Source organism: Leopardus geoffroyi, chromosome C3 (assembly GCF_018350155.1).
Source record: "Leopardus geoffroyi isolate Oge1 chromosome C3, O.geoffroyi_Oge1_pat1.0, whole genome shotgun sequence".
Classification (NCBI taxonomy): domain Eukaryota; kingdom Metazoa; phylum Chordata; class Mammalia; order Carnivora; family Felidae; genus Leopardus; species Leopardus geoffroyi.
This window is the reverse complement of record NC_059338.1, coordinates 5,913,124-5,924,783: the sequence shown is the minus strand read 5'-3', so window position 1 is coordinate 5,924,783 and position 11,660 is coordinate 5,913,124. Positions and strand designations below refer to the sequence as shown.

Below are 11,660 nucleotides of genomic sequence, written 5' to 3'. Positions count from 1 at the left end.
TCCCTCAATGAATGCCCTCCCTCTTGAGTCTCATCCCCAGGGTCACGACATCTTGTTCTTGGCACGGAGTAGATCCAAACCTACCAGGTGGGGGAAAAGCCTTGAGATTTACTGGGGCGCGTTCGGACAGACCCTGTGTCACTAGACGCTTAGCTGTAGACCTATGTGGGCCAAAGGGGGAGCCTCCCTCAGCTCCCCTTCCAGGCTCTTCTCCTCCTCTTCCTGCCCTATCTTGGGGCTCACTGGTCAGAATTCAGATTCAGAAATCAGATGACTTTCTGGGAAAAGGAACCTAGAGAGTAATGAACTGGGAGTGTGGGGGAGGAGGGTGAGGGAAAGACTGTTTACTTCCTCTTTGAGTCAGCTCTATCCCTTCAGAGCTCAGCGCATCTGCAGTGACTTGTTCATTCTACCGTGGCAGCATGTGGCGGCTGCTGTCCCCGACAGCCCTGCTCCTTCTGGGTAAGTCAGAGTCACCTTCTGGGTAAGTCAGGGCCACTCTGGCTGATGGAGAAGCTCAGGACGCCCTGGGTTCAGCAGATCTCACTTCTCAGGTCAGGGAAGGGAGCCCTCCCAAGGAATAAGACCCCTTACCCCATCTCTAGCACTAGATTTAGTTCCCAGGGCAAACATTTGGGGGCTAAACATGGGAGCCCTCTGAGGTGGGCATAACCAGGAAGTAGAGGGGGCCTGTGAGGTCCCCATGCCCTCACCCTGTGGGGTCTCAGCTTCCCTATCCGTAAGATGAAGACTGTGGACCAGATAGATGCTCTTTAATTTCTGTCTCTTCCACTCCGACATTCTGGGCTTGCCCGCTAAGACTTTTAATTTCCACCCTTTTGGCGGGGGACATGGGTTGAGGTTGTTTCTATGGCTTGATTCAGGGAAATTCAGGCTGTACCCTTATTTTGGGAGTTTGACTAGGGACTAAGGAGTAAGGATACGGTGTTGAAGACAGGGACTTGGCTGGAGTGGAGAGCAGGGGGCACAGACACGGGAGAACAGAGGGCGGGCAGCGGGACAGCTAGCCATGTATACGCCTTGATTCCTGGCAACACTGGACTCTCAGGAAAGGGATGGGCTAGGGAATCTACACCCGCTCCGGCCGCCCTGCTCTCTGCCTCTGCTCAATATTTGTTTCCCTCTTTTGTCTTGCAGTTTCTGCTGGCACGCGAGCTGGTGAGTTGGCTTTGTGCCCTTGGATTGATCAAGCGAGGCACATATGTGGCGTGTAATGGCCACAGGGTGTTGGGAAATGCCTTCCGCCTGGGAAGCTGTTGAGGGTTGTCAGGGGCACTTCCCCCCGCGCAGTGGGGCTTGGCGCTAGGCTTCTCTGGCTACTTTTCCTCAAGATAAGGAGAGGCCAGAAATGGGACTAAGCGCCCTGAAGCCAAGATGCTCCAAGTCTGAGTCACAGGCCAAGGCTGAGTCGCCAACGGTGGGTTTGCAATGGGCTCCCTCTGGCTCCGAGCATCCCCGGGGAGTGCCAGCGTAGGGCCTGCTCACCTCCTTGCCCTGACCCACCTTCTCCTCTCCTGGCTCCTCAGCAGACCTCTCGAAGGCCATGGTGGTCCTAGAACCTGAATGGAACAGGGTACTCGTTTTGGACAGTGTGATTCTGAGGTGCCAGGGGGCCTACCCCCCTGGGGACAATTCCGCACAGTGGTGGCACAATGAGAGCGTCATCCCCCATCGGGACCCCAGCTACTCCATCGAAGCTGCCAGAAGTGAAGACAGTGGCGAGTATAAGTGCCAGACGGGCCTCTCCGAAGCCAGTGACCCGGTGCAGCTTGAAGTGCACACTGGTGAGTAGGGGAAGGGAAAGGAGGGAATCTCCAACAAAGGGTGAAAGGGGAGATGCTGAACGACTCGGGGAGAGCCAGAAGATGTCATTCTTGAGGGTTACAACTGAGATGAGAGCATCTGTGGTCCCCCTGAATGATATCAGAGTTGTGGTTCTAACCATAAGCGGGCCTCCGGCAAAATGTCAAAACCTGGGGGGTCATGGGTACGGGACCGCTGCGGGGCACAGTCCCAGCCACTACGGCTCACGTAGGACGCGCCCGGTACCCATGGTGTCCTCCGAAGGTCGGCACCTGACACCGGCGCTTGATAATAGTTACTGAATAAAGTGATGAATCTGTTTTCCTGTGAGCTCCATTTCCTTCTTTTTTTTTTTTTTTAAATTTTTTTTTTTCAACGTTTATTTATTTTGGGGACAGAGAGAGACAGAGCATGAATGGGGGAGGGGCAGAGAGAGAGGGAGACACAGAATCGGAAACAGGCTCCAGGCTCTGAGCCATCAGCCCAGAGCCCGACGCAGGGCTCGAACTCACGGACCGCGAGATCGTGACCTGGCTGAAGTCGGACGCTTAACCGACTGCGCCACCCAGGCGCCCCAAGTTTTTGTGTCATCTTAATGCTTTCTTTCCTTCTTAATCATGGAACACTTTACTTTTAGCTTTATTTTTGTGAAGTTGTCCAATTAAAAAAAAATTTTTTTTTGATGTTTATTTATTTTTGAGAGAGAGAGAAAGAGCAGGGGAGGGGCAGAGAGAGAGGGAGACACAGAATCGGAAACAGGCTCCAGGCTCTGAGCCATCAGCCCAGAGCCCGACGCGGGGCTCGAACTCACGGACCGCGAGATCGTGACCTGGCTGAAGTCCGACGCTTAACCGACTGTGCCACCCAGGCGCCCCGAGCTCCATTTCCTTCTGACTCTCAGACACACCGCGCCCTAAGCTCTCCTCCTAACCTTCCTAACCGCCTAGGGTCATATCTAGCCCCTTCCACCCCCCATCAGGGCCCCCTCTCTCACTCACTCTTCAGCGCAAATCACCTAGTGGAGATACATGTACACTGAGCATGGCATGAAAGTCTTTGTGTGTTGTTTACAGCGTCCAGGCATTGGAAGCAGGTGAGGGGAGGTATTTCCCAGGGATCTGTCCTGGTGGCCCTGGAATCACACTACCTAGCCTGGTGCCTGCAGTGTCGCCTCGCAAGCCTGACTACTTCCGAGGCTCAGTTGCCCACCATGTGTGGATGGAACAAGGCTGGAGGGGGGAAGGAGGGCCTGACGGAGGTGGGCTCGCAAAGCGTTTCACGGAACTGGGCCTCTGGAACTGATTTTGTTTTTAATTTTTTAATGGTTATTTACTTTTGAGACAGAGACAGAGCACGAGCCGGGGAGGGGCAGAGAGAGGGAGACACAGAATCTGAGGCAGGTTCCAGGCTCTGAGCTGTCGGCACAGAGCCCGATGTTGGGCTCAAACCCACGAACCGTGAGATCATGACCTGAGTCAAAGTCAGACGCTCAACTGACTGAACCACCCAGGTGCCCCTGGAGCTGATCTTTGTGGTTCCTTAGCCCCTGCCTGTCACGCAGCTGACATGGTCGTCACACTACAGAATTACAAGGAGGCATGTCTCTTACTAATGAGGTGAGAGGTGGCCTCCATAGACCAAATAAAAGGGGGAATTATCAACAGGACGTAAGAGAAAAACCAAGTCTGAGAATTATAAATTTGCCTTGAACCTTGATCTAGAAACTGGCTTTAGAAGGCCCGTCAATGAGGGGCACCTGGGTGGCTCAGTTGGTTGGGCGTCTGACTTCAGCTCAGGTCATGATCCCACACAGAGTTCGTGAGTTTGAGCCCTGTGTCGGCCTCTGTGCTGACAGCTCAGAGCCTGGAGCTGCTTCAGCTCTCTCTCTCTCTCTCTCTGCCCCTCTCTCTCCCTCTCTCTGCCCCTCCCCTCTCTCCCCCTCTCTCTCTGCCCCTCCCCCACTCACACTTTGTGTCTCTCTCAAAGATAAATAAACATAAAAAAAAGGCCTGTCAATGAGGACCATATGAAAATGAGACTATGAGCATTAACTTCACCAGGCCAACTCTTGATTATCATTGATTGTTATTACTCCACTTACCTCCTCCTCTGATAAGTCCTCTTTACTTTTTTGGAGATCACCAGTCTCTCTCTCTCTCTCTCTCTCTGCACACAATTAGATATACACACATATATACGTACATATTCTTATAACCATAATCTTATGATAATAATGATGTATCTCTTCACCGAAAAAGTAAATGGATATATGGGTACATCGTCTTTTGATAAATATCTCTTGATAAGTAATTAAGGTTACTTTCTGTTCGGCAAATCTCCCAAGGAGAGAATTTTTGTGTTCTACCAATTTTGTGTAGCGTAAGGCAGCAGACTCTTTTTTTTTTTTTTTTTTTTTTTTTTTCAACGTTTATTTATTTTTGGGACAGAGAGACAGAGCATGAACGGGGGAGGGGCAGAGAGAGAGGGAGACACAGAATCCGAAACAGGCTCCAGGCTCTGAGCCATCAGCCCAGAGCCCGACGCGGGGCTCGAACTCACGGACCGCGAGATCGTGACCTGGCTGAAGTCGGACGCTTAACCGACTGCGCCACCCAGGCGCCCCTCTTTTTTTTTTTTTAATTATAGGAACTTTTATTGTCCTGTTCTTATTACAAAAGTCGTTTGGGTTCAATCTCAAAACTATGTAAAAGAAATGAAAATAACCGTAGTGCCATCCCTCAGAGGAAACCCCTGTTAATATTTCAGCGCATTTTCTTTCTTTTCCTTTTTTCTGTGCTTCTGTGCTTTTGTATTCTGTCTTTTTCACTTAGCATTATCTCGTGACTGTTTTCTTGTGTCATTTTAAAATTTATCTGCAATGTCATTTTTCATTATTCAGGTCAACCTCCTGGCTGTGACTGTCGTGTTCTCTCTGTGTGAAATCTGGTTACTTGGTGACAGAGTTGTGAAAACAAGTATCCTGGTGATGTAAAAATTTTCTCTCTAGCAGGCTGTGCTCAGTGATGAGGGCCCTGGGGCCCTTCAGAAAGTAGCAGTTACCATGAGCACTACCATTCATGCCCCTCTTTCCCCTCCTTGACTTTTTTTTCTAAGCTATTTGAGCTTTTATTTTAATTTTTTTAAGTTTATTTATTTTGAGAGAGAGAGAGAAGTCACGTGTATGCAGGTGCGCGTGTGAGTGGGGGAGGGGCAGAGAGAGAGAGGGAGAGAACGAATCCTAAGTGGGGTCTGTGCTGTCAGTGCAGAGCCTGATAGAGGTAGGGCTCGATCCCACAAATCCTGAGCCATGATCTGAGCCGAAGTCAAGAGTTGGGCACTTAATGGGGCTCTGGGTGGCTCAGTCGGTTAAACGTCCAACTTCAGCCCAGGTCGTGATCTCATAGTCCATGAGTTCGAGCCCGTCATCGGGCTCTGTGTTGAGGCCTGGAGCCTGCTTCAGATTCTTTGTCTCCCTCTCTTTCTGCCCCTCCCCTGTTCATGCTCTCTCTCTCTCTCAAAAATAAATAAACATTAAAAAAAAAAAGAGAGAGAGAGTTGGGCACTTAACCAACTGAGCCACCCAGGCGCCCCTCCCTTCCTTGACTTTTATTTTGAGTTCTCCTTCACGATTTCTGTAGCAACTCCCGTGGCCATCCAGTGACCTCACTCCTGACTGGCAGGAGTCTTCGAATATTCCTATAATTATCTATCCTTTCTGAAATCTACCTTTCCTTGGATGGGGCAAATCATTACGTTCAAGTGCAACGTTTACTCTTTGATCTAAAGCCTACGGCGGCTGCTTATCAGCTGCCATAGCAAACCCCAGCACAGGCCTTAAGGACCCTGTGGATAGCTCCTCACCTACCTCATCACTTAAGTCCCTCAGCTCTAACCTTACGGTTTGACGTGTGCGTCTCTCTTTCCCATTGGACAGAAAGTCTCGGTGCGACTTGAGTTCTCCTGCGGGGCCCAGTGGCCTTTTTCCCAAAGGGAGCTCTGCAGGGATGGCTCCCAGTCTGGCCCTCCGTGACGTCCCAGGATCTGGGTGGTGTCTCCTTGGGAAGGTGTTTGCTCTCATCGCTGAGGCCTCCGGGGCCTGTGGTCTCGATGTCTTTCAGGCTGGCTGCTGCTTCAGGCCCCCCGCTGGGTGTTCCAGGAGGGAGACACCATCCAGCTGAGGTGCCACAGCTGGAAGAACAAGACGGTACAGAAGGTTCAATATTTCCAGGACGGAAGGGGCAAGATGTTTTTTCATAAGAATTCCGACTTCTACATTCCGAAAGCAACGAGCAAACACAGTGGCTCCTACTTCTGCAGGGGGCTTATCGGGAATAAAAATGAGTCATCAGAGGCTGTGAACATCACAGTTCAAGGTGAGGCTGTGCAGCCCTAAGAGGGCCCAGAGCCCCCTGTGCGTGGGGTCTGCATTCACCCTGGGAAGACGAGTTCAGAGGATCCTACGCTTTTTGCTTTGCGTCCTGATTATTGCCGAGGCTTCTTTACGAGGGGTGCTGAGGGGCGTCATTCACTCTGCAATGTGACGGCAGGAACGGAAACCGCGTTTCCTTCCCCATAAATGCACCTGTCCTCACTGACGCCAGTCAAACCATGCCCGCAAGGGTATGTGTGCACATGACGCTGGCCATCTTGACCTGCCTTCCTGTCCTCTCCAAGCCCAAGGCTTAACCAGGAGCCCACCTGGTGGGAGCCTCTCACCCCCTCATGGAGAGGGCCTAGAGACGGGGTTCTGGTTTTGTGGCTCATTCGTCGTGTGACAGTGGGCAAGCCACTTAGTCTCGCTGAATGTCAAGTTCCCCTTCTGTAACAAGGGCGAGTTGACATTTATTGGGCAACTTCCGGTGTGTTGGACACTGTGCCAGGTGTTTCCTCACAAGCACCCAGTGACTCTTGACAACAACGTTAGGAGATCACTAGCTAGTTTGGAGTCTACTTTACAGATGCAGAGACTGGGGGGAAAAGGAGCAGGGGGGGGTGGGGGGAGGTGGTGGTGGTGCAGGGAGCGGGAATAATGAACTTTTCTCCAGGATCATCCCCAAGATTCAAAACCTATGTAGTTAACCACTGGACGAAATGAAATAATTGGACAGACACCAAACTTCTGCCTTAACAACTGTCATCTTTCTCACCCCTGTGCTTCTCCCGTTAGGTCCACCAGTTCCCTCCACCTCAGCGTTCCTTCCACATTGGTACCAAATCGCTTTCTTCCTGGTGACAGCGCTCCTATTTGTAGTGGACACAGGGCTGCATGTGGCTGTGCGGAGAGACCTTCAGGGCTCCGTGAAGAAGTGGAAGGACGGCAAAGTCACGTGGAGCCACGGCCCGTAGGACAAACAGGGGCAATAAAATCAGCACCCCCGAACCTCTCTCTGGATTCACAACCTCGTCGTCCCCAACAGGCAGCTCTGGGGGCAGCGTCCGGGCTGAGGGTCCCTCACCCCACCCACTCCATTTTCTCTCGGTCTCCGCTGGGAAGGCAGGGCTGGCGACCTTCAGGTGCCCACAGTGACGCCCCAGTGAGTAGCCGCATCCCTCAGAACTGAAGTCTCAGAGCCACCCAGATGCTCTCTCTGCACGACTGCCCTGTCACAGCGATGCGACAATGCAGAATCTGGATGGTGACCCAACATGCGAACGTTGTTCTTAAATAAGCGAATATGTAGGTAAGAGAATTATGGCCGAGGGCCAGCTGGCTGATGGTCTACATTTGTTGTAGGCACACTAAAACTCCTTCCAGACAGATCGTGGGGGCTGTGGAGGGTCTAGGGGAGACGGCAGAACCAGCGAAGTGGGTGACTGAGAAAGAGCACGGCAGTCCAGGACAGATCAGAGAAGACCCCTGTCTTCCGAGGATATGAGCCATGGTGTGGGTGGCAGAAAGATCACAGAGGTGGTATAGAATTGAGTTTTTCAGGGGGGCCCATGCCAGAATTGGGATGGTCTGTGAGCATATAATGATGGACCCTCTTGATGTCATGAGTCGAAGATGGTCCTGGAAGGAGGTTGGGGATTGGAGGGTGTTGGAAAAGAAAGCACAGAACAATCCCTACGTCCGCAGGAAGGAGGGCAGCATGGCTGTCCCAGATTGAGCTCAGTGAACAGAGCTATCTCGGGTCTGAACGGAGAAAACATGGCAGGAAAGAGTCCACTACAGCTGCTCAGGAGGCAGGACATTTGGCCAGGATAAGCCACAGAGAGAGGAGAGGCAGGGAACAGCGAACCAGCTTTCTGCTTCAGTATCTAATTCAGGTGCGGTTTTGTTTGCATCACTCACCAAACAAACCTTGGCTAAGCGATACTCTATGCACTCAGGTCTGCTGAGTTAAGCTAGGAAAGTTTGAAATCCCTCCGCCTGTCAGTGACAATTAGTAAGGGTGGGGTCACCGGCATTGCTTGTGGAAGAAAGCTTAGCGATCTTATTTCTTTGTACAAGCTTTAAGCACATTTCTTGATTCCAATAAAGCATTTTACAAGATGTTGCGCGCTACTCTCAGCCAGAAGATGGAAAAACCGTGGTAATAAGACCTGATAATAAAAACCCATTTTCCCTCCTGTTGTCCGACATTCTACCAGGGATTAGTGTCTAAACTAATCATGTGTCTAAACTAAATCATGTCACTGCAGCTCATGTGAATCAGCCAGTGGCAAATTCACCAGTCCTGCTGAGGCAACGGGCACAGGAGACTTTTATAGGTGGTGTGGGATGGGAGTAGGGGAGGGGGGAAAGTTAGAAGCAGTTCCAGAGCAGGTGCTGGGCAGGAGAAGGCACCCCTGGGAAGGAGCCAGGGGCCTGGACAGAGGTATAGGGGCAGCCTAATTGTTATGAGCCATATGCCATAGCTCATAACTGAGTGATGAGCTATAGGTCAAGTTATGAGCTATAGGTCAAGACGACTCAAGCTTGATGTATGAATATCGGATGAGATTCAGACATAAGGCAGGTGCACTGGGAAACTCTGGACGTCCACCTCACATCTCTTTAGGGCCTACGATATGCCCAGCTTGAGTCCAAGTGCTGGAGACAGAGATGCAGAGCACAGGGTCAGTCCCGGGAGAAGTCTCCATTCTAGGGAGAAAAGCCTTGAGGAGAGAGTGGAGAAAAGGCTGCAGTGTTCTTGTGGTGGTGAAGGAGGAGTTCGCCAGGCAGGGAGGAGGAACGCTGAAGATCCGTGGGCAAAGATTCCAAAGCCAGATTAGGGTTCAAGAAGGCGGTTCGGCTCTTTTCCAGTGTAAAGAGCCAGTGAGGGAGAAGAGGGAGTTCAGGGGCCAGATCATCAAAGGCACGGCCTTCCAAGCAGAGGAGAGCGCCTCCGGGCCCCCAGCCAGCTTTGGAGGGATTTCAGGCAGAACGAGTTTTAGGAAGCCTCTCAGGCAGTTCTGTGCAAGGAAGGGAGAGGGGAGTTGAAGACAGGAAACTGCCTAGAAACCTAGGTAGTTGTTGCAGTAACCCAAGGGGCGGTGGGGGTGGGGGGTGGGGGACTAGATAGTGAGGAAGTAAGTGGCAGCGAGGCTGGAGACGCAGGTGCCTATTTTAAAGATATTTAGAAAGCAGACTCTCCAAAAACTGGCAACCAGTCGGACGCGGCATGACTAGGGGCCCAGGCTCCGGACGAGCCCGTTTGATGTTAGGCAATACAAGGTCAAAGGCGAGGCAGGCACAGGTTTGGTCACGAACTCACCTTCGGATTACCAGTGCTGGCTTCCTTTGGTCGCCATTTTTAGAACAATTTCACGAGGCAGTTTTCGTAGAACTGAAGTCAAGCGGCTAAAATTCTCACTCCTGACCGCAACCCTACCCAGGCGGACCTCCTGCTAGGAAACCCGGGCCACAGGGGCGAGGGACGAGGGGCGAGCGAGAACCTGGCCACGCGGAGGATGCCCTGCGGCTTCCGGGAAGAACACCCACGCCCACGGTTCAAAAGGGTCAGGCCCCGTCCCTGGGTGGGCTCGAACCACCAACCTTTCGGTTAACAGCCGAACGCGCTAACCGATTGCGCCACAGAGACAGGCGGAAGCCAAGGCCTCTGCCAACCCAATTCACCGAAGGAAAAAAACTCGGCCGCGCTTTCTGCTTCGCCCCGAAGCGGTGCTCGGGGCTGGTGTGGGAACCCGGGGGGCGGTTCCCTTCCGGCGCGCCGGCTGGCCCCAGCCAAGCAGGCCTTTCCCCCGCGCTGCGGAGGCACCTGCCTAGACCTGGGACAGGCCTCGGTGTGCACCCAGATGATGCTGAGAAGCCGCAGCAGCCCAGCTCCTTGGGCAGTCCAGAACGAAGTCTCTCTGTGCGCTCGCGAGTTCACTCGGCTTTGCTCCCGGAGGTACAGTCGACTTTCCTGCTGATCTAGACGATTTATGCGCTCGTGCCTGGGCGAGTGCTAACTCACAATCAGCTTGCTATTGTGAATGTTTAAAATACCGTATCACGTGTCCAGTCACGCCCGGCGAAATGTAACGTCTAAGCAAGGAAGCCCAGTAGAACAAGACTAATCTCCAAGCCCAGCTGCTTTTGAAAGGTTTCTACTCGTGCATTAGGCACCGGGACAGAACACAGAGTTTGTAACTGCCTGTCATTTAAAGACTCTCACACTGGCAAATCCAGATCTAAATATACGAGGGCAGAGACCCCTCATCCAACATCACCAGCACAGGGATCCTGGTCAGTGCCTGGCCTCTTCTCTGCAGCCCGGAGGGAAGCTTCTCTCTTGTTCTTGGGTCATTTCGCAGCCCCAGGCTTCCTGAGTCACATCACCTCCGCCCCTGGCCCCCGAACCCCTCTACCAAGCCACACCTCTGACGCACCCAGGCACCCACAGGCAGCCCTTCTCTGTGGTGCCAAGTCCCCACCCTCCGCCCAGAACCTTCTCTTCCTTCTACACCTCTGCGCCCTTCTCAGTGGATTCCAGTTTGGGTGCAGGTCGGTGTCCAATGCTCTTCAGAGAATGAGAATACACAATACCCATATAGGCCCAAATTATGTGTGTGTGTGTGTGTGTGTGTGTGTGTGTGTGTGTATCTCAGAGAAGTTTGCCAAAAGAATTTTATATTGAGATTACCTTTTTTTACACTTTTAAGTTTGTTTTAAAATGTTCCTTGTTTTATACAAAGCAGTGTCTGCGGTTGTTTTATTAATTTCCTAATTCAGCAAAATTAAAAGTTGGCAATTCTATATTGGTCACCAACATTTTAGGGGAAATTCTACTTATCTGCAAAGTCCAAGTTTGGGAACCGCTACTCTCACCTTCACCTGTTTTTTGGATTGGCAGAAGAAATTAAAAATTACTTTCCAGGGGCGCCTGGGTGGCGCAGTCGGTTAAGCGTCCGATTTCAGCCAGGTCACGATCTCGCGGTTCGTGAGTTCGAGCCCCGCGTCAGGCTCTGGGCTGATGGCTCAGAGCCTGGAGCCTGTTTCCGATTCTGTGTCTCCCTCTCTCTCTGCCCCTCCCCCGTTCATGCTCTGTCTCTCTCTGTCCCAAAAATAAATAAACGTTGAAAAAAAAAAAAATTAAAAAAAAAAAAAAATTACTTTCCAGTTTATTCTAAACACACATACATTTCCCATGTTTCGCTTTGCAAGTACAAGACAACAATCTAAAAGAATGCAAAAAAAAATACAAGAAAAACTGAGTTATTAAAAAAGAAAGTACAGGGGTGTCTGGGTGGCTCAGTCGGTTGAGTGACTGACTTTGGATCAGGTCGTGATCTCACACCTCGTGAGTTTGAGCCCTGCATCAGGCTCTGTGCTGACAGCTTGGAGCCTGGAGCCTGCCTCAGACTATGTGCCTCCCTCTCTCTCTGCCTCACCCCACTCGCATTCTGTCTCT

General features: G+C 51.7%; 1 protein-coding gene and 1 non-coding gene across 5 annotated transcripts; one reads left to right on the top strand and one right to left on the bottom strand.

Annotated features, from left to right (window-relative positions):
• Positions 1-341: 341 nt before the first annotated feature.
• Positions 342-8,317, top strand: LOC123586325 (low affinity immunoglobulin gamma Fc region receptor III-B-like). 4 transcript variants are annotated; one of them, XM_045455389.1, is made up of 5 exons: positions 342-462; positions 1,159-1,179; positions 1,551-1,805; positions 5,943-6,197; positions 6,992-8,317. In XM_045455389.1, the coding sequence occupies exons 1-5, from the start codon at positions 423-425 to the stop codon at positions 7,168-7,170; spliced, it is 750 nt and encodes a 249-aa protein (XP_045311345.1). In that variant the 5' UTR covers positions 342-422; the 3' UTR covers positions 7,171-8,317. The 4 variants fall into 4 exon arrangements, with proteins under 4 accessions (XP_045311345.1, XP_045311344.1, XP_045311347.1 ...); XM_045455388.1 differs by having other exon boundaries at positions 344-462; positions 1,548-1,805; XM_045455391.1 differs by lacking the exons at positions 342-462; positions 1,159-1,179 and adding an exon at positions 1,192-1,438.
• Positions 8,318-9,774: 1,457 nt separating this feature from the next.
• On the bottom strand, positions 9,775-9,848 carry TRNAN-GUU. Its single transcript has one exon. It is a non-coding gene; the product is annotated as a tRNA-Asn (tRNA).
• Between the last annotated feature and the right edge of the window lie 1,812 nt (positions 9,849-11,660).